Here is a 21,801-nt window from a genome sequence, read left to right as displayed (position 1 = left end):
TTAACTTTCGTCGGGAGGGTTTTCTTTTTCTCGCGAGAACAGGCACGGAGTCTGTAGCTGGAAGGCGGCCGCCGAAAAGCGTTAAGGAATCGTAGAAGCAGTTATCGCGAGATGTAGAGTTGCCGTGGCCTCCAGAGAGGGGCGGAGGTGCAGAGATACACCACGTGGGGAATTACTCTCGGCGCTGAATCTCCTGCCAGCGTCCAGTTTGGATCTAGGTGGAAGTTGGAACCGTGGAGATGCGGAAGGAAACCCCGCCCCCCCTAGTACCCCCAGCAGTCCGCGAGTGGAACCTTCCCCCTAATGCGCCCGCCTGTATGGAACGGCAGTTGGAAGCTTCGCGGTACCGGTCCGGTGAGCCGAAATCCCGGGCCCTCCCCCTGGCCCGAGTCGCCCCTCCTCGGGACTGACCCTCCCAGCCTGCCCTCGCCCTGCATGCCACCCTGCCCCTGGCTCGCGTCGCTCAGCCGTCCCCAATTCTGCCCACCGGGTTCCTGAGCTTATGTCCAGACCCGGCCTGCGTGCTGTTCTGTGCGGTCACCATGGAGACGAGCCCTTCTACTCCCTCGCGCGTTGACAGCTTGTACCCTCGTAGATGGGGCGCTTCTGCTCGGGGCCTCCAGCCTGAGTGGCCGCTGCTGGGCCGGCTCCCTCTGGCTTTTTAAGGACCCTTGTGCCGCCCCCAACGAAGGCTTCTGCTCCGCTGGAGTCCAGACGGAGGCCGGAGTGGCGGACCTCACTTGGGTAGGGGACAGAGGTATCCTAGTGGCTTCCGATTCAGGTGAGTCACTTTCCCCTCATCTCCCGGGTGGAATGGAACCTTGCGGTACGACGAATCAGGCTGGGCTCAATCTAATGTCCCATACTCAGTGCTTGGTGGAAACTGAGAGTGTTGGCCTTAAATGCAAATTCTTGTGTAGGTGGAAAATTTTGGAATTTTCCAAAATTCTAAATTGTCTGGTGGGATTTCCTAGAAAAATCTGTAACATAATTAAGAAATGGACTGGAACCATTTTTTTCTGTATAACCTACTCCCAACCCTGCAGCCCAGACCAAGAGTAATCTTAGTTTTAAAGATGATTTTGAAGCCAAGCTGTCCTACCTGTCTCTTCCCATTTCTTCCCATATTCTTCTTAATTGTCTTCATTCTGCTTTCTTTGTTGTGAATGTCAGGCTCAGCAATGGAGGCTTTAGCATTAAAAAAAAAAAAAAATCAGAAATTAGAAGTTGGCAGGCATTGCATGGAAGTTTAAAAGTCCCACTTTTTAAAAAGATTGAGCTTCTCTGATAGTTGAGCTTGAATACTACATATTCAAGATAACTTTTCTATACTTACCTAATCACTGTGCAAGACAATCAATTATTCAATGTTTTTAAAAAAGATTCTGCAAGGCATTTATTCAAGTAGTTCCGGAAATATTTATTAGTGTTCAAAGAATTTGTCAGGGTTAACATCACTGTACTGTGTGCTGGTTAGACAATTGTGGAGCTTTCATTCTTATTTCTTGGGAACTGATTTTCCAGTGTTCTCTCACTAGAAGCAGAATAATGGCTTCTACAGGGTGTTCCATCTTTCCCTGTCTTTTTCTAGAAGCTTTCCCCACCTAGTTGTCTGTGCTGTCATTAGGAGAACAGTAATACAACATAAAGCCAAAAGGCTTGGAAGTTAGCTAAAACCTGTAATAGGAATAACTTAATTTTTTTGTTTAGTGACAGTGACTACTTGAATCATAGAAGTGAATTACTGTCGGTATAATCCAAGCTTATGTTTCTCTCACCTTCCCACCCTATTCCAACAGGTGCTGTTGAATTGTGGGAGCTGGATGAGAATGAGACACTTATTGTCAGCAAGTTCTGCAAGTATGAGCATGATGATATTGTGTCTACAGTCAGTGTCCTGAGCTCTGGTACACAAGCTGTCAGCGGTAGCAAAGACTTTTGGTGAGTCCCTGTTCTCATTGCTCCTATCTTTGGGCCTCCTTTGGGTGTTCTTACTATCCTGTTAACCTCTTTAAGTAATGTTTTGGCCTTATTATAAGAACCCAGTGACTACTTACAGCGTGTCTGTAAGTTTTCCTTAGAGATTTTGCAGTCCCTTGTAAATAGACCATAATAGGAGTCCAGGAGGCAAAGACATGGGACATATTGGTTAAAGAAAGTTATGTTTGAACACGTGTTTATGTTGATAGTGTAGGTCAAGATTAAGTGTCTTTTTCCTTTTGCTTCTTAGCATCAAGGTTTGGGACCTTGTTCAGCAGATGGTATTAAATTCATATCGAGGTGAGTATTCCTTTCTTTTCAGTCCTGGCCTTAATTGTTTTATTTTTATTTTCCCCTTTGGGCTCTTTGGACTTTGCTTGGACCTTAGGAGCAGCAGTGCTATGTTCTCATGATAGTTTTCTTCTAAAACTATAGTCAGGCTCCAATATCTATTCCTTATCCTTTTCTCGATTTCCTTATTTCTGTTGATGGTCTCACCACCTTCTCAGCTACACAGGGTTCACACTCTCATTCTTTTTTTTCATTCCTCCTGTTTCCCCACTATCAGTTGTTCACCAGGTTCTTCTGAGTCTTTTTCTACTTACTTGTCAATCACCTTCCTGTCTATTTCTTGCCACCCATTCACTTTCAGCCTTTACCTGACACTGACAGTGGCACTCATCTCCACCTATAATCTTTGGCTCTTTTGATCTTTCATTGGTTTCCTGTGGCCTGTGCATTACAATTCCATTTTCTTGTCACAACATTTAAACCTTGTTACTGTTATTGCCTATTCAAGCATACCACACTAACTTAACCTAGCCACAGTGGATCCTTGACATTCTCAAGGGATTAACTATGAGATCTGCAAATCTTGAACTTTTGAATATTTAGTGCCATAAAATATCTATTTTTCTGGCAAGAACCATCTCTTTAATGTTCTTCTTCTTCTTACTTTCACTAACATTACTAGCAGTTGACTTTATTTTGGGAGCCATTCTTTGTGAAGATAATTTCTAGAGCCTTAATGTGTATGAGATTTAGCTATATCGTACTTCTCTAGCCTTTTATTTCTTAGACATATGATGTGCTTTTCTGGTTATTGCTAACTCATTTTCAACACTACCCCCATTCAGCCTTTCCCATTAGTTCTTTGTGTTTGTGTTTGATTCCCTTCACTGAATTCCAAATCCTTTGAGGGTAGAGGAACCCTGTGTTCTTCATCTTTTATATACCACCATGGTACTTGTACCAGAGATTTGCTTTTTTTCTTTTGAGACAGAGTCTCACTCTGTTGCCCAGGCTAGAGTGCCGTGCCATCATCCTAGCTCACAGCAACCTCAAACCTCGAACTCTGGGGCTCAAGCAATCCTTCTGCCTCAGCCTCCCGAGTAGCTGGGACTACGGGCATGCGCCACCATGCCCAGCTAATTTTTTCTATATATTTTTAGTTGACCACTTAATTTCTTTCTATTTTTAGTAGAGACAGGTCTCGCTCTTCCTCAGGCTGGTTTCGAACTCCTGACCTTGAGCGATCCACCCACCTCAGCCTCCCAGAGTGCTAGGATTACAGGCGTGAGCCACCATGCCCAGCCTATGAGATTTGCTTTTTTTCAAATGAGCAATTAATTCCTTTTCTGACTTGTTATACTGTTGCTTTCTATGGACTCTAGAGCTAGGAAAGAACTAGGGAAGGCGATTTAAACCTATCTTTCTCCCTCTGGGTGGGTCCATATTCAGATTACCTTGGAAAGTGGTTAAGTGACTTTAGAGAAGGTGGTTTCCACAGTCTTTAATTCATACGTAGCAGTGATTTTCAAAATTGAAGTAGTTACACAGAAGATTATTTCTGGCATGTCATTTATTATACACTTCAAGCATATATTTGTCAAAATTTTGAATTTGTAGATTAAGCCTATTTAATTTATGTAAAATGTCTACCAAATAACACAACTGGCAAAAACCAATCTGCATTGTTAAGCCAGTTGGCCAAGTTAGACTAAACTTTCTGTCAGAAAAAGTCTGACTTCATTTTTAAATTCAGATAACTTGTTGGATATATACTTATGACAACCATCTGTCATATTTTTTAGTTCTTATTATTAGACAGAAACAAAAGTAAGTCACAGAACCACACTTGTGTTTATGGTGTGACTGACGGGGATGTCTTTCTTTCGCTCTTTGGCTCTTAGGGAAAAGCATCTTTTGTCCCTTAGTTTGGAACCTTTACATGCATTTTTATTCCTCTGAGCACTCTACCATGGAAAGATTTGGGATGGGTAAGAGGTATGTGTTCTTTCTATAAAGTGGGACACAGTCATTGTGGAAGTAGAGGCAATTCAATGTTAGGAAAGAGAACATTGGAAAAATTGATTCCTTTAAAACTGTCACTGCTCAGAACTCCCTCAAAAGTTTATGTATACTGCTTGGAGGCATGTGTATTCCAGTATGAAAACTGCTATTCTAGAATTATTAATATATAGCCCCTACATCCAGGATGTTTTCATTGTAAATTCCTCCAGTGTTTCTCCTTCATTGTCTTTACTAATTCATTTTCTCACAAGCCTTTTTAGGTTTTAAACTGTTCCTCTTAGGTTTTGTCTAATCTATAATCTCTAACAAAATTTGTTAAATTGTATCATGAGACCAGGTGTGTTTCTCACACCTTCCTGCCCCTTAATTGTACCTGGGCTTGCCTTCTTGTAATGCCTGAGCTTTTTCTCTGTCATATTTCTGCTTTCTCCTTTACAGCTCATGCTGGCCAGGTCACCTGTGTTGCCGCCTCTCCTCACAAGGACTCTGTGTTTCTTTCATGCAGTGAGGTGAGATACAACCTTTTCTCCTTCCCTAACCACACTCCAACCCTCTGTAGACCAAGGTTTCCAGAGTAGATCTCCTTGCTACTAGCTGCTTTGGATTGTGAAGCGTTTTTCTGTTCTTCTTCCTTCTAGGACAATAGAATTTTACTCTGGGATACCCGCTGTCCTAAGCCAGCATCACAGATGGGTGAGTGTGAAAGCCAGTGGTGAGAGTGGTACTAGGAACCTACCTGGAAGAGGCTTTCTTTGGCCAGAGTCAAATCAAAGTTGCCAGATACCCAGTCTAGTCACTGTGACATAAGTGACATAATCTCCTTCTTTCCCACTGAAGCTCTGCTAACTCCATTCTAGGCAATAAAAGGGCCAGTTCCCAGGTGGAAGATTTACTTTGTTAGATGGGTGGACAAAGGGACCAGAATTGTTATCTTCATGCATTCTTGAGATTTGCCTGTGACTCATGTCCAGAAAGGGCAGGAGGCCAGTATATGAGGCTCAAGGATGAAGACATTACTGCCTTAGTAGGATTTGGGAAACCAAGTAAAGGTGCTTCTGGAATTTAGAGTGACCTTGTTTGAGAAGCTGCTTCTTCTGGGCTCTGAGTTTTGTTCCAGACCTGTCTTTTCTCCTTTGCAGGCTGCAATGCCTCTGGCTACCTTCCTACTTCACTGGCTTGGCATCCTCAGCAAAGTGAAGTCTTTGTCTTTGGTAAGATAGCGTGTCAGACTTCATAATGGAGGGCTGCAGAGGTGGGATGATCCCAAAGTAGTTTTAGTTTAGCTTTAAAGAACATGATGTTTTTTCCCCAGTGGATTCGATTCCTGATTCATTGTTATAGCTCCTGTATTCTGGGTATGGCTAGAAGTCACTGAGCCACAAAGCAAGTGGATTGCTGTATAGGGAATTCTGTTCTACTGTGGGTAGGTGTGGAGCTATCATGGTGATGAGGCCATGCATATGGTGACATAGTTTGTGGTTAAAATAACTACTTCATCCATTAATTTGATTTACACCATCCAGTGACTTGCTATTCCTACTTTGCAGAAGAGGAAACTGATGCTCAGAGTGGTTAATTTGTCCACTCTTGAGAAAGTAGGATTCAAATCCAGGTCTAGCTAACACCAAAGTCCATGCTCTTTACGACTGTGACACGCTCCTTTTTTTGTAGGTAATGAGAATGGGACTGTCTCCCTTGTGGACACCAAGAGTGCAAGCTGTGCCCTCAGCTCAACTGTACATTCCCAGTGTGTTACTGGGCTAGTGTTCTCCCCACACAGGTACTGATTTTTGTCATCAGGGGCCTGGTGGATATGAATGGGAACAGCAAGGGGGGATGTGTATGTTGGTAAAGTATTAGCTGATTAGGTATTTCCTTTAAGCAGATAGTGTTCCAGCTGAGGTTTCAGAATGTCAAAGACCTCTTAAGACCCTAATCCTTTTTCAGATTGTATAATTTCTGAAAATAGCTGAAATCTGTTCCCATTCCTGCTCAACACCCAAAATGATTAATACTGTGGGCTTCTAGGACTATGAGGTTGGAAGAGCCTGTGTTTCTGGGTTACTACTGTAGCTATAGAGAGACTAGATGGGGTAGTTCTTTGCCAAGATGATTGTCAACCTGGCTTTGCTTCATTTCCTTCATCTTTCCTTGGAACTTGTAACGTAGACTTGAGTGGTAGCCAGGCTTAGCCAAAAGTGGGGGTCGGGCCGCCTTTTCTGGGTCAGTGTACAGTGGGGGTGGGGCTGGGCCAGTCAAGATTATGTCTTGGGATCCATGGGCTTTACCTTTCACAGTGCTGTCTCCCTCTCCTAGTATTCCCTTCCTGGCCTCTCTCAGTGAAGACTGCTCACTTGCTGTGCTGGACTCAAACCTTTCCGAGGTGTAAGTATGAAGTAAAATCCTGTGATTGGGAATCAGGCAGGGGGAGCAGCAGGTAGACAAATCTTTTTTCTTTTCAGAAAAATGTGTTGTCTCTTTGGAGAATTCTCCATCTATATATGAAGGGCCTGGGTCATGGAAGCAGGCAGACAGTTGACTGAGACCAGCACTCTGTTCCTGGGGCTGATTCACAACCAGCTGTGTCCCTGGTAGAGGAGGAATATGGGTGGAATTTCTAAGTCTAGCATTCCAGCCCTCTCCCACAAGGGGACAGTCTACCCTTTCCACATAAAGAGCTGTGTATGTGAAATGCAGCCTCCAATGGGATAAAAGGCACCAGAAGGAAGAACCTGAATTGTACTCCCCTCTTTGCCATGGTTTGCTGCCTGATGCTGGCCCATATTGCTACCTCACTCCATCCACCATTTCTTCCTCTGTGAAAATAGAGGACCAGATCAGATGATTGCTGTCATCCCCTGTGGATAGCTACATTGCTACACAGATGGTGAAATGTGTGTAACACACACAAAAAATGTTCCCTGGATGTGCTGGATTCTCTTTCTTTTCCAAGTCTGCTTTTTCTTCTTATCTTTACCATGCCTCGACTTTTTTTTTCTTTTTTCTAGGTTTAGAAGCCGAGCCCACAGAGACTTTGTGAGAGATGCTACTTGGTCCCCACTCAATCACTCTCTCCTTACCACGGTGGGCTGGGACCATCAGGTCATCCACCATATTGTGCCCACAGAACCTCTCCCAGCCCCTGGACCTGAGAGTGTTGCTGAGTAGATTGGATTTAAGACAAAAAGCAAGTCCCCCTTGAGTATCCACTTCTTTGCCCCTGCATCCTCAGCTTGTGAGACACGCAGGAACCTTCTACAGTATGTTGATACACTAGATCTGTGCAGTTGCAATAGGCATTGTCTCCCAGCCCAAGGAAGGCTGGATTCTGGGATCCTGTAGTCAAGAGTGGAAAAACTTTCTTAAAAATGGATATGTATGTATGTCTGAGTGTGTGTATAGATCTGTGGTTATTGGTGGGAGGGGAATAAATATATCCAACCCACATATTCCCTAAGCACTGCCCCACCTTCTTGCCAAAAAAATTGATAAAAGTGTTTTATGCTTCCCATGTAGCTGTTTATGAGGAATTGGCCATGTCTGGATGGGGTATGGGATGTGGGTATCCCTGGATTCTTGGAACCAGCTCTTATACTACTCATAGGGATCAATTTTATTTTTCTATAGCGCTTAAGTCACCATTACCATGGGAAATGCTTCCAATCACAAAAATTCAGCCCACCTCACTTTGAGAAAGGCAAGACATGCCAGTTTTTTTTTGTTTGTTTGTTTTTGTTTTTGAGACAGAGTCTCGCTTTCTTGCCTAGGCTAGAGTGAGTGCCGTGGCATCAGCCTAGCTCACAGCAACCTCAAACTCCTGGGCTCAAGCAATCCTACTGCCTCAGCCTCCTGAGTTGCTGGGACTACAGGCATGAGCCACCATGCCCGGCTAATTTTTTATATATATATATATATATTAGTTGGCCAATTGATTTCTTTCTATTTTTATAGTAGAGACGGGGTCTCGCTCAGGCTGGTTTTGAACTCCTGACCTTGAGCAATCTGCCCGCCTCGGCCTCCCAGAGTGCTAGGATTACAAGCGTGAGCCACCGCGCCTGGCCTAACATGCCAGTTTTATACAACTCTTTGCCACTAAACTCAATCAGAAATCCATTTTCTGGCTGAATAAGAAGTTTGGCTGGTACCTGTGTAATGCCCACTCCCTTCTGCCCATTCCCTTCCCTCTGCTCCCCAGTGGTATTGTATATGTGAGAGAGGAGTGTTTTTCTGTGATATATGCCATAGGGAAAAGTTGGGGGATGATGGAGAGCTTAAATAAGGCATTTCAGTTAAGTTAAAAATCTGGCACTGTTATAGAGGAATCTTTACTGCTTTTCCTACCTGAAAATGGCCTGAGGCCTGACCTCTTCTGCCTCTGGGCCCTGTTTCCTGGATATAGAAAGTCTGAGTGCTGCATTTGTAGACTCCTAAGGTTTTTAAACCCAGCATCAGGAAGAGAATCAGAAATACTGGTTGGTAAAATAAAGAGTTTAGGCATTGTTTGCCTGTCTTTTTTAAAGTCTGTGTGTTATGTGCAGTTGGACATATTTCTCTTATGTGAATCATTAGGGTGAGAATAGCCCATTATTTTTTCTGTGCATCTCCAGCTTCCCAAAATAACTTGTTGGACCTTTTTAGGGTAAACATTTATTTACTCCTTGGGATGGTGGAGTGGCTATTGTCAGAAGTCATGGGTCAGCTACTGATTGTATTGAAACTAAATATAATGGGGGCCAGACATGGTGGTTCTCACCTGTAATCCTAGCAGTTGGGAGGCCAAGGTGGGAAGATCTCTTGAGGCCAGGAGTTCAAGACCAGCCTGGGCAATGTAGTGAGACCATCTCTACAAAAAAAAAAAAAGAAGAAAGAAGGAAATTAGGCGGTGTGGTGGCACACACCTGTAGTCCCAGCTACTCGTGAGGCTGAGGCAGGTGGATCGCTTGAGCCCAGGAGTTGAGGTTGCAGGGAGCTATGATCAGGCCATTACACTCCAGCCTGTGCAACAGTGAGACCTTATCTCTTAAAAAAAAAAATGAAAGAAAGAAAATATAAGCAATTATGTACTTTTGAGCTTTGCAAGTTTAATTTATGAAACTGGGGCAATTTGAAGGAATATGGGCAAAATATTTCTAAGGAAAACTTCCGTGCTTCATCCTTGCCGTGATTACCCTTGAATAAAACGTGAATTTGTAGTTATATGATCCCATGGGGTTGGGGTAAGGTGGGAATAAAGTCTTCCATTGTTTTTATAACTTGGGAGGGAATAGGGAGGGTATGTAGAATCACTTAAGTTCTACTTTGCAGAGGTAAAATTTAAATTTTGTGATCACTTAGAGAAAGGGGATGAGGGGTGTGAACCAAGTAGGAATTACATTTGCGTAGCCCTTTTCTTCATTGACTTAAGAATGGTGGAGAAAAGACTTAGTGAAAGAGGTAAGAATCCAAGGAAATACATATATATGTGTGTGTGTCAAGGTGGTTAAAATGACATCAAACAAAGCATAGTTTTTGAAGAACCACATTATCTTTTATTATAAAAAATAGTTTGAATTCAGATAGATCTGTGCTGATGAGAATAATTCACATCTATTAGTGATTGCCACCAATATATTCATAAACCTAGTCAAAGTCACAGTAGGAATGATCACAATTTTGGATGAATGTATATGTTACCGTGAGCAAAGAAGATAGTTCAAAATAGAAGGTGACCTGAAAATAATTAGAAATGTAACATCACATGTGGAGTGAGTGATTCACTAGGTCCTTGACTTGAGCATAGTTCCAGTAGAGTAGGATGGACTTTCTGATCATAGATGGAAATGTGGTCAACTTATTTTGTTTGTTTAAAAACATACAAATATTTTGCATTTAATTTCCCTGGTTCTAAACACTGGAGTAAATCCATTTCCGTATCATTGTTCTTACTCTGAAGTCAATTAATCCAACCCACTATATTCCACTACTGATCTCGGGTCCACTGAGGTCTAGGAGGCTCACCCCTTGAGTAGTGCTTGGAACTACAAGGAACATTGAAGGCATTAGACATTGGGCTGATTCCCAAGGTATCTCTCCTGCCCCACAGGACAGTTGGACTCTGGTTCTTTAATAGCTATACAGATATTACCTACTGGTTCATAATCACATTATAGCCCCCAAAACAAGCTCTAACTGCTCTGGGCCTCCAGTCTTATTTCTTCTGGACAACATGTTAGGGCAAGAGATAGGAGGGTCCCTGTATTTTATTTTTAAAATCAGATTCAACTTCAGAGGACTGTAACTTTCTTGCACTTCTAGACCTGAAAATAAAGGGCTCTGATTTTTATTCTTGCATTTTGAGAGCATAGGTAGTGTATGTTTGTATTTCAGTAGTTGTTTGACTTTGTGTCTACAAACTAAATGAGAATAGAAAAATGGTGTGTTCTAAGATATAGTTACATAAGCATTTCAGTAGGACATACACTGTTTTTTTGCATTCTGGGAAGCTTTATGGCATCTAAGGAAAGTTAACATATACAAAAGAAGCCGAGAGAATTCATATCCAGTCACTGTAGCAAGCTGCTTATTGCCAACCTGTGGGTCCCACTGAACACATTAAAATCACTTGTGTAGGAAATTGATGTTTGGAAAGAGTGTCAGCAAGCTGTAGTCTCAATTTTGAATTAAAATTTCAAGAACTTCATCAACAGACTACATAATACAGTTTTCGAAAAGTAAGCAAGGTAAGTAGACCACTCTTGGAGCCCAAATGCATTTTCTTGTTACATTCTCTATCAAAAATGGGCAATTATGGAGTTTGTCTTTGTTACATGATCATAGGACTAGTACAATCCAGAGGGACTAGTTTAATCTAGAGGGAGAGGAAAGGTTAACTGTTGTTTTAAGTTGTAGACACAATCGGTGATCCTGTAATCTTTTATCATCTGGCATAACATTTAATGTAATATTCCACTTACTGTGGAAACCCTCATTGTCTCACAAATGATGTTCTGCGGCTTTACTACATAATGAATGGATCATCAAAATTGATAAGATTACTAAACAAAGAGTTTAATCCCCAAACAACATTATTTAATGTTAAGGTGGTATACCGGTGGAAGCCCAGCCAGTGTAATTAGTTGAAAGTTCCTTCCGTGAATATAGATACATTTCACCTGTCCCTGTGATGGAGGGGTGCCAGACTCTAGTGAAACATTTCACTTTAGCAGGCACCATGTTCTAAGCATTAGGGATTTCAGTTCCAAACTGAAAATTTCCACTATGGTAGTAAGTAACTCTATCTGGGGTCTCAAGCTAAGTAATTGTTTTGCATCAGGAAATGCACTTCATATGTATAAGTTAAATCAGATTCTGCAATCTGCAACCTGTCTCACAGAAACTCTCTGAGTAGAATTAGAACCTGGCTGATATATGGGACCCTTTAAAACCATTATCCAACTTCAGTTTGCTTGGCAGAGTGAACATTAATGCTACCTTTAGGCACCCAGAGACAGGTGAGACAGCTGTGTCCACCACCATCTCTGGACCTGTGGTGGTGGAGTCCTTGTAACAGGAACAACTTGGGTCTCATTTGACATTTTTTAGTTGATTTTTTAAAAAATTATGGCAAAATATACATCATGTAAAATGTATTATTTTAACCATTTTTAAGTGTACGATGTGGTATTAAGTCCATTTATATTGTTCAACTCTCACCACTATTTCCAAAACTTTTTCATCATCCCAAACTGAAACTCATTAAACAATAAGCCCTCGTACCCCAGACCCTGGCAATCACAATTCTACTTTCTGTTTCTATGAATTCAACTATTCTAAGTTCCTTATATAAGTGGGATCATACAATATTTGGTCTTTTGTGTCTGGCTTACTTGATTTTATAAGATTGACTTGTTCTTCAAAGTCTGATCCATAGGTTAGCAGCATTGGCATAATCTGGAACTTGGAAATACAAAATGTCCAGACCTGCTAAATCAGAATTTACATTTTCAAAAGCTTCCCAGGTGACTTATGCATGTTAAAACTTGAGACCCACTGATGTAAATTACCTAAATTTACAATGTAAATGTAAATTGAGGACACCAGATGGCTCAGAATTGAGGTAGAGAAATTATCAGTCATTCAATGGTGAGCAGCTATGATGTATCACAAACTGTTAGGCATTGTGAGTTTTGGCAGTGACCAAGACAGACATACTTATCCTGCCTGCAGCAGCTTAGTCTAGGGAGAGAGAGAGAGAGGACAAAATTAGTGTTTAAGTGCTAGCCAAAATAAGTAAAGATTCCTTGAAAAGGGTCATGTCCAACACATGAAGTAGTGATAAATTTTCCCTAATGAAGCGACATTTAGATTTTTTTTAGTTTATTTTTATCTTAGAAATATTTAGTTCACAAATATTGTATGTACTCAAGATGTATAACATGATTTGATATACATGTATAATGATTATCACAATAAAATTAACACATCCACTACCAGCCATGCTGTACATTAGATTCCCAGAATTTGTTCATCTTATAACAGAAAGTTTGTACCCTCTGATTAATACTGCCATATTTCCCCCATCTCCCTGCCACTGGCAACAACCATTCTCCTCTGTTTCTGAGTTTAACTTTTCTAAATTCCATATATAATTGATATACTATATTTGTCATACAATATTTGTCTTTCTGTTTCTGGCTTATTTCAGTTAGCATAATGTCCTCCAGGTTCATCTATGTTGTTGCAAATGGCAGGATTTCCTTCCTTTTTATTGAATAATTTTTTTTTGTGTGTGTGTATCATATTTTCTTTATCTAGTCATCTCTTGATAAACACTTAGGCTGATTCCATAACTTAGCTGTTGTGAATAAAGCTGTAGTGAACATGAGGGTGTAGATATCTATTTAACATACTGATTTCTTTTCCTTTGGATATATACCCAGAAGTGGAATTGATGGATCATATGGTAGTTCTAGTTTTAATTTTTTGAGGAATCTCCATGCTGTTTTCCATAATAGTAGTACCAATTTACATTCTCATCAACAGTATACAACGGTTCCCTTTTCTCTATCCTAGGCAACATTTGTTATCTCTTGTCTTTTTGTAATGCCATTCTAACCATTGTAGATGATATATGATTGTGGTTGTAATTTGCATTTCTCTGGTGATTAGTGATGTTGGGCACCTTTCATGTATCTGTTGATTTATGTCTTCTTTGGAAACATGCTTGTTCAGTTTTTTTGCCCATTAAAAAAATTGTGTGTGTGTGTGTTTGCTATTGAGTTGTGTGAGTTCCTTATATAGTTTAGGTTCCTTATATAGTTCCTTATATACATAGTTCCTTATATAGTCCTTATGTAGATATGGTTATTAACTCCTTATCATATATATGATTTGCAAATATTTTTCCTATTCCATAGGTTGCTTTTTCATTTTTTTTTCTTTTACTATGTAGAAGCTTTTTATTTCGATGTAGCTCCATTTGTTTATTTTTACTTTTGTTGCCTGTGTTTTTGGTGTCATATCCAAAAAAATCTTTGCCAAGACCAGTGTCAAGGAATTTCCCCCCTTGAGTTTTCTTCTAGTAATTTTATGGGTTCAGATCTTACATAAGTCTTTCATCCATTTCGAGTTAAGTTTTGTATATAGTATAAGATAAGGGTCCAGTTTCATTGTTTTGTATGGTGGATATCCAATTTTCCTAGCACCCACCCTTTATTGAAGAGACTTTGCTTTTCTCATTGTGTTCTTGGTGCCCTTATCAAAGATTAGTTAACCATATATGTGTGTTTGTCTTCTCTATTCAGTTTCATTGGTCTATGTGTCTATTTTTATGCTCATACCACACTATTGTAATTATTAATACTATAGGATAGCAATATAGTTTGAAATCAGGGAGTGTGATGCCTCCAGCTTTGTTCTTTCTCAAGATTACTTTAGCTATTCAGGGTCTTTTGTGGTTTTATCTGAATTTTAGGATTTTTTTTTCTGTTTCTGTGAAAAATGCCATTGGAGCTTTTATAGGGATTGCGTTGAATCTGTGGATCACTTTGGGTAGTATGGACATTTTACCAATATTAGTTCTCCCAATTCATGAACATGGGATATATTTCCATTTATTTGTCTTTAATTTCTTTCATCAACGTCTTACAGTTTTCAGTGTACAGATCTTTTACCTCCTTGGTTAAATGTATTTCTAAGTATTTTATTTTTTTGATGCTATTGTTAATGGGTTCATCTACTTAACTCTTTTTTTTTTTTTTGGACAGTTCATTGTTATTGTATAGACACATAAGTGATTTTTGTATGTTGATTTTGTATCTTGCAATTTTACTGAATTTGTTTATTAGTTGTAACACTTTTTTGATGGAATCTTTAGAACTTTCTATATTTAAGATTATATCATCTACAGAGACAATTAAATTCTTCATTTTCAATTTGGATGCCTTTTATTTATTTATTTTTCTTCCCTAATTCCTCTGGTTAGGACTTACAGTACTATGTTGAATAGAATTGGGAATCCTTGTCTTGTTCCTGATTGCAGAGGAAAAACTTTCAACTTCTCACCACTGAGTGCGATGCTAGCTGTGGACTTGTCATATATAGCCTTTATGTCGAGAGGTACATTCTTTCTGTAGCTAATTTGTTGAGAGAATTTATCATGAAAGGATGTTGAATTTTGTCAAGTGCTTTTTCTGCATTTATTTCATCATTTTCATTCTATTTATATGGAATATCACATTTATTGATTTGCATAAATTGAACCATCCTTGCGTCTTGGGGATAACTTCCACTTGAGGATGGTGTATGACTCTTAATGTGCTGTGAAATTCGGTTTGATGGTATTTTGTTGAGGACTTTTGCATCTTTCTTCATCAGGGATATTGGCCTACAATTTTACTTTTTTGTAGTGTCCTTATTTGGTTTTGGTATGAGGGCAATGCTGCCTTCCTAAAATGAGTATGAAAGTATTCCCTTCTCTTCAATTTTTTTTGGAAAGAGATTGAGAATAATTCACATTAATTTTCTCCTTTAAATGTTTGGCATAATTCTCCTGTGAAGCCATCTGGTCCTGGGCTTTTCTTTGTTGGGTGGTTTTTGATTACTGATTCAATCTCCTTACTAATTATTGGTTCATTCATATTTTCTATTTCTTAATGATTCAATCTTGGTAGGTTGTATGTTTCCAGGAGTTTATCCATTTCTTCTAAGTTATATAATTTCTTGGTGTATATTTATTCATACTAGTCTTTTATGATCCTTTGTATTTCTTTGGTATCATTTGCAATGCTTCCTTTATTTATAATTTTATTTGAGTCCTCTCTCTTTTTTTCTTGGTTAGTCTAGATAAAGGTTTGTCAATTTTACTTATCTTGTCCAAAAACCAAATTGTAGCTTTTTGTTGATCTTTTCTATTGTCTTCCTAGTGTCTATTTCATTTATTTCTGCTCTAATATTTATTATTTCTTTCCTTCTGTTGACTTTGGCCTTAGTTTATACTACTTTTTCTAGTTCCTTGAGGTGTGAAGTTAGGTTGTTTAGAGATAGGGTCTTGCTCTGTTTCCCAGGCTGGACTCCAGTGGCGCAATCATAGCTCACTGTAGCCTCCAAATCCTGGGTTCAAGGGATCTTCCGTGCCCAGCTAGCCATCCTCAGAGAGTGGCAAATCTCACTTGTGAGAATGTGAACTAATTATTTGTTTTCATGTTTTAAGAGACAGGGTCTTGCTATGTTTCCCAGGCAGGTCTTAAACTCCTGGCCTCAAATAATCCTGTCTCAGCCTCCCAAGTTGCTGGGATTACCAGGCTCTTTCTTTTTGCTTAATGCAGGTGTTTATTGCTACAAACTTTCCTCTTAGCACTGCTTTTATTGTATCCCATAAGTTATAATTTATTGTATTTTCATTTTTGTTTGTCTCAAGATAATTGATGATTTCCCTTTTGATTTCTTCTTTGACCTATTGGTTGTTCAGGAGTGTAGTGTTTCATTTCCACATATTTGTCAATTTTCTAAAATTTCTTCTGGCATGGATTTCTAGTTTTATATTATTGTGCTCAGAAAAGATATTTGATATGATTTCAGTCTTCTTAAATTAGCTAAGACTTGTTTTGTGCCTTAATATGTGACCTATCTTGGAGAATATTCCATGTGCTCTTGAGAAGAATGTTTGCTGCTATTGGATGAAATGTTCTGTACGTCTGTAAGGTCCATTTGGTCTATACTGTTATTCAAGTTTATTGTTTCCTTATTGGTTTTCTGTCTGGATGATCTGTCCATTGTTGAAACTGGGGTAGTGAAGTCCCCTAAAATTATTGTATTGATGTCTATTTCTCCCTTCATCTCTGTTAATATTTACTTTATACATTTAAGTACTCCAGTGTTGGGTACATATATTTACAATTGTTATATACTCTTGATGAATTGATTCATCATGTAGTGACCTTCTTTCTCTGTTGTGACAGATTTTGACTGAGAGGCTATTTTATGTGATATAAGTAAAGCCACCCCTGCTTTCTTTTGGTTACTATTTGTGTGGAATATCTTTTTCTATCCCTTCACTTTCAGTCTGTGTGTGTCCTTAAAGTTCACATGAGTCTCTGGATATTGTTGGATCTTGTTTTGTTTTGTTTTTTCACCCATTCAGCAACTCTGTGTCTTTTTTTGTTTGTTTGTTTTAGAGACGGAGTCTCACTTTGTTGCCCAGACTAGAGGGAGTGCCGTGGTGTCAGCCTAGCTCACAGCAACCTCAAACTCCTGGGCTCAAGCAATCCTCCTGCCTCAGCCTCCCGAGTAGCTGGGACTACAGGCATGCGCCACCATGCCCATCTAATTTTTTGTATATATATATTAGTTGGCCAATTAATTTCTTTTTATTTATAGTAGAGACGGGGTCTTGCTCTTGCTCAGGCTGGTTTCGAACTCCTGACCTTGAACAATCCGCCCCCCTCGGCCTCCCAGAGTGCTAGGATTACAGGCGTGAGCCACCACGCCTGGCCTAACTCTGTGTCTTTTGATTGGATAATTTAATCCACTTTTGTTAAAGTAATTATTGAGAGATAAAAACTTACTACTGTCATTTTGTTACTTGTTTACTGACGGTTTTGTAGTTCCTTTGTTCCTTCCAATATTGCTATCTTCTTTTGTGATATGTTAAATTTTTGTAGTAGTATGCTGTGACTCTTTTCTCCCCTTTAAAACATATATCTACTAGAGATTTGTTGTGGTTACTACAGGGTTTATATAAAACATCTGATAGCATTTTAATTTTAAGCTTATAACAACTTCAATTGCATATAAAACTCTGTACTTTTACTCCCCTCCTACATTTTATGTTATTAATGTTACATTTTACATCTTTTCATATTATATACTCATTAACAATTTATTGTAGCTATAGTTACTTATAGTAGTTTTGCTTTTAACTTTTATACTAGAGTTAAAAAGTGATTTTTACACCACCATTACAGTATTAGAGGTTTCTGAATTTGTACATTTACCAGTGAGTTTTATACTTTCATGTCTCCTTTTTTGGTTGCTTAGTGTTCTTTAACTTCAACTTGAGTAACTTCCTTTGACATTTCTTGAAAAGCAAGTCTCATGGTGATGAACTCCTTCAGCTTTTGTTTGTCTGGGAGTATCTTTGTCTTTCCTTCATTACTGGAGGACAGCTTTGCCAGATATAGTATTCTTGGTTAGTAGTACTTTTTTTTTGGCACTTTGAATATATCATCCTGCTTCCTGCTTCCTCCTGTCTTGCAAGGTTTCTGTTGGGAAGTCCACTGATAGTCTTATGGAGGTTCCTTTATATGTGATGAGTCTCTTTTCACTTGCTGCTTTAAAGTTTCTCTCTGTCTTTTGACAAATTTGGTTATAACATATCTTAAAGTATTCTTCTTTGGTTTGATCTTTCTTGAGGTTCTTTAAACTTCATGTATTTGGATCTTCAGATCCCTCCCAAGATCTGGGAAATTTTCAGCCAGTGTTTCTTTAAATAAGCTTTTTGCTTCTTTTTATCTCTTTTTTCTGGAACTTGCATAATTTGTATAATCATACACTTGATGGTATCCCATAGATCCTTTAAACTTTCTTTACTCTTTTTAAATCTTTTTTCTTTTTCTTCATCTAATTGGTTAATTTCAAATGACCTGTCCTGAGTTCACTAATTCTTTATTCTACATGATTGAATCTGTTAAGGCTCTCTATTTAATTTTTTTAGTTCTGTCATTGCATTCATCAGCTATAAAAGAGCTTTTAAAAATAAAAAAATAAAAAATATATAGTGCTTTATTAAACCTCCCATTTTATTCATGCATTGTTTTTCTAATTTTATTTATTTTCTGTGTTTTATTATATCTCATTGAGCTTCTTAAAGATTATTTTGAATTATTATTAAGATAATTTGTTCATCTCCATTTCTTTTGAGTCAGTTACTAGAGCTTTATTAGTTTTCTTTGATGCTGCCATGTTTGCTTGATTCTTCATTATCTGTGTAGCCTTATGTTGGTGTTTGTACATTTAAAGGAGCAAACACTTCTTCCAGTCTTGAAAGACTAGTTTTGGCAGGTAAAGTCCTTTTGTTGTTCGGTCCCTGACCTGAGAGAATTTCCTCTAGGATCACAGTTGAGTAGGGTTGGAGCTGGGTCACAAAGCTGCTGCTGAATCCACAGTAGGGTCCACAGTTTGTGGGCCTGTTAATAGGATACCTGGCAGGTGTAGATCCTATCTGGTTTCTGGGTAGACTGGACTATCTCCAGGACCTTGGTCAATAGGGCTGGTGCTGGGATGAGGGTCTGCTTTAGTGTCCACAGATGGAGGACATGTTATCAGGTGTGTAGATGAGTGTGGTTTCCTCCAGGTTCCTGGAAGGGCTCCCACTGGGTCACTTTGTGAGGACTTGGGCAAGTAGTACTGGCCCTGGACTATGGCTTAGAGGGGCTGGAACTGAGTCACAGGGCTGCTTCAGGGTCTACAGCTGAGACTGAGTTCTGCAGTCAGTTCTGCAGTGACCTCTGGGGTCACAGACAGGTGTGTCTCTCAGTAGGGAAGGCAGGACTGCCCTCAGACTACAGCCAACAGGGGCTAGACTGAATTTACAGTGCCATTTCAAAATCAATAGTGGGAACAAGATTAGTGGGCCTATCTGCAGGTGCACTAATGGGTGGTTCTCCCTCTGGGTCCCTGGGCAGCCTCTATCTCAGACCAGAGCTGAGAGGGGCTGGAGCCAAGTTATAGTGCCATTTTAGGACCTGCTCTGGGACCAAGATTGGCTGGCCTACCTGAGGGGCCATCGATGGGTATGTCTCTCTCTGCATTGGTAGGCAGGCAAGTTTGATCTCAGATCACAGCTTAGAGGAACTGCAGCTGAGTTTCAGGGCCATTTCAGGGTCCACAGTTGGGACTGAGGTCAGTGGGCCTGTCACCTAAGGCATTAGTGTGTGTGACTCCTCCCAGGCCCCTTGGTGGTTGGTTTTGGTAGCAGGACCCAGGCCAAACAGATCTTTTGCTGAGTCTGCAGGAAGATGGGGCCATTTTCAGATTTGATGCTGGGACTGTAGTTGGTGATTCAGCTACCTGGGCATGTGTCTGCCCTCTCAAAACAGCTCTTCTAGATCTTAGGCTCCCACATTATTGTTGTTGTGGGGAAATATAAGCAGAAGACCTCATATTCTGCCATCTTACTGATGAATGACATTTAGATTGAGTCCTAAAGGTTGAATATGGGCTAGCTGATAGTTGGGGCTGGGGAAAAAATTTCAGAAAACAGCGATAGTATGGAAGTTCTGCTGTAGAAGGAATTTACAGCATTCTAAAAAAGGAGGTCGCTGCATCTAGTGATAGATGAGGGAGGGGCAGAGTAAAACAAGATGAGGCTAGCAGCAGCTGGATAATGGATGCTGTGATCCCTGGTAAGGATCTCAAATGGGGAAGTAAAATGTTGGATGTGTTTTTAAAATGGATTATGAAGCTGTGGTTTGGAGAGGGGTGGGCTATGGAAACCTACAGGGGCCTAATTTTCTTTCTTCATCACTAGGCCCCCTAGGTTTGAACTAGGCCTGGCCATTTAGACATATTCATCTGGAACTTAAATCTAGAGGAAATGCTGCAAAGATTCAAAGAGTGGGTACCTGATAATGGGCGACAGGAGCCCAGAGGCAGCAGCACCACTGGCAGTAGTGGAATTTCCTAACTAGACTTCAATCATGGCAGGATGTTGGCAGTGTCTTTTACAACTAGTCTTTCTTAAATCTTGTCTGTGTTTTAAGACTGATTTTATAGTATTTCTATTGATTCTGAGTTGTCTTACAGTTTTTCCATTGAATTTTTGTGTTGATTAAGTTAGCTAGAGTTGGTTTCTGTTGTTTGCAACCTGAGTACCCTAACAGTTACTGTCTTGGTCAATGGGAGAAGTGCTGAAGGGTCTATTAGGCTAGAAATGAAGTAGAAGCTATTGTTAAAGTTTTTTTTTAATTTCAGCATATTATGGGGGTGCAAATGTTTAGGTTACATATATTGCTTTTGCCCCACCTGAGTCAGAGCTTCAAGTGTGTCCATCCCCCAGACGGTGCTCACTGCACCCATTAGCTGTGAATATACCCATCCCCTTCTCCCCCCTCCCACATGCCCAACACCCAATAACTGTTACTATTATCTGTGCACATAAGTGTTGATCAGTTAATACCAATTTGATGGTGAGTACATATGGTCCTTGTTTTTCCATTCTTTTGATACTTAGTAGAATAGGCTCCAGCTCTATCCAGGATAATACAAGAGGTGCTAGATCACCATTGCTTTTTGTGGCTTAGTAGAACTCTATAGTATACATATACCACATTTTGTTAATCATTCATGTATTGATGGGCACTTGGGTTGTTTCCATATTTTTGCACTTGTGAATTGTGCGGCTATAAACATTCTAGTACAGATGTATTTTTTATAGAATGTCTTTTTTTCCTTTGGGTAGACGCCCAGTAATGGGATTGCTGGATCAAATGGTGGTAGTTCTACTTTTAGCTCTTTGAGGTATCTCCATATTACTTTCCGCAGAGGTTATACTAGTTTGCTGTCCCACCAGCAGTGTATGACTGTTTGTATCTCTCTGCATTCGTGCCAAAATTTATTGTTTTGGGACTTTTTCATATTAGCTGTTCTCACTGGAGTTAGGTGATACCTCATTGTGGTTTTGATTTGCATTTCCCTGATGATTAGAGATGTTGAGCACTTTTTTTATGTTTGCTGGCCATTTTCTGTCTTCTTTTGCAAAGTTTGGTTCATGTTTTGTGCTCACTTTTTAATGGGGCTGTTTGATTTTTTCCTGTTAACTTTCTTAAGTTCTATAAAGATATAGTTATCAGCCCTTTGTCAGATGTGTAGCATGTAAATATTTTCTCCTATTCTGTAGGCTGTCCTTTCACTCTAATGATAGCTTCCTTGACTGTACAGGGGTTTGGACTGAGAACCCAGATATAAAACCATCCTCATATTGTCATCTATTCTTTGACAAAGCAGACAAAAATATATACACTGGGGAAAAGA

The 21,801-nt window shown here is 39.7% G+C and overlaps 1 protein-coding gene across 2 annotated transcripts; it reads left to right on the top strand.

Moving 5' to 3' along the window:
• Nucleotides 1-19: 19 nt before the first annotated feature.
• On the top strand, nt 20-8,795 carry WDR77 (WD repeat domain 77). 2 transcript variants are annotated; one of them, XM_020283816.2, is made up of 11 exons: nt 20-354; nt 596-781; nt 1,800-1,941; nt 2,231-2,280; nt 4,732-4,802; nt 4,932-4,986; nt 5,433-5,504; nt 5,965-6,073; nt 6,610-6,678; nt 7,302-7,377; nt 7,433-8,795. In XM_020283816.2, the coding sequence occupies exons 1-11, from the start codon at nt 240-242 to the stop codon at nt 7,493-7,495; spliced, it is 1,008 nt and encodes a 335-aa protein (XP_020139405.1). In that variant the 5' UTR covers nt 20-239; the 3' UTR covers nt 7,496-8,795. The 2 variants fall into 2 exon arrangements, with proteins under 2 accessions (XP_020139405.1, XP_012607082.1); XM_012751628.3 differs by having other exon boundaries at nt 22-354; nt 7,302-8,795.
• The last annotated feature ends 13,006 nt before the right edge of the window (nt 8,796-21,801 follow it).

This window comes from Microcebus murinus, chromosome 2, assembly GCF_040939455.1.
Source record: "Microcebus murinus isolate Inina chromosome 2, M.murinus_Inina_mat1.0, whole genome shotgun sequence".
Taxonomy (NCBI): Eukaryota; Metazoa; Chordata; class Mammalia; order Primates; family Cheirogaleidae; genus Microcebus; species Microcebus murinus.
The sequence above is the reverse complement of the archived record's forward strand: the minus strand, read 5'-3'. Positions and strand labels throughout refer to the sequence as shown.

Coding starts and splice junctions, on each gene's coding strand:
- WDR77 (XM_012751628.3), top strand. CDS start 240: ATGCGGAAGGAAACCCCGCCCCCCCTAGTACCCCCAGCAGTCCGCGAG. Junction 355..595: donor AGCTTCGCGGTACCGGTCCG/GTGAGCCGAAAT, acceptor GTACCCTCGTAG/ATGGGGCGCTTCTGCTCGGG. Junction 4,987..5,432: donor TAAGCCAGCATCACAGATGG/GTGAGTGTGAAA, acceptor TCTCCTTTGCAG/GCTGCAATGCCTCTGGCTAC.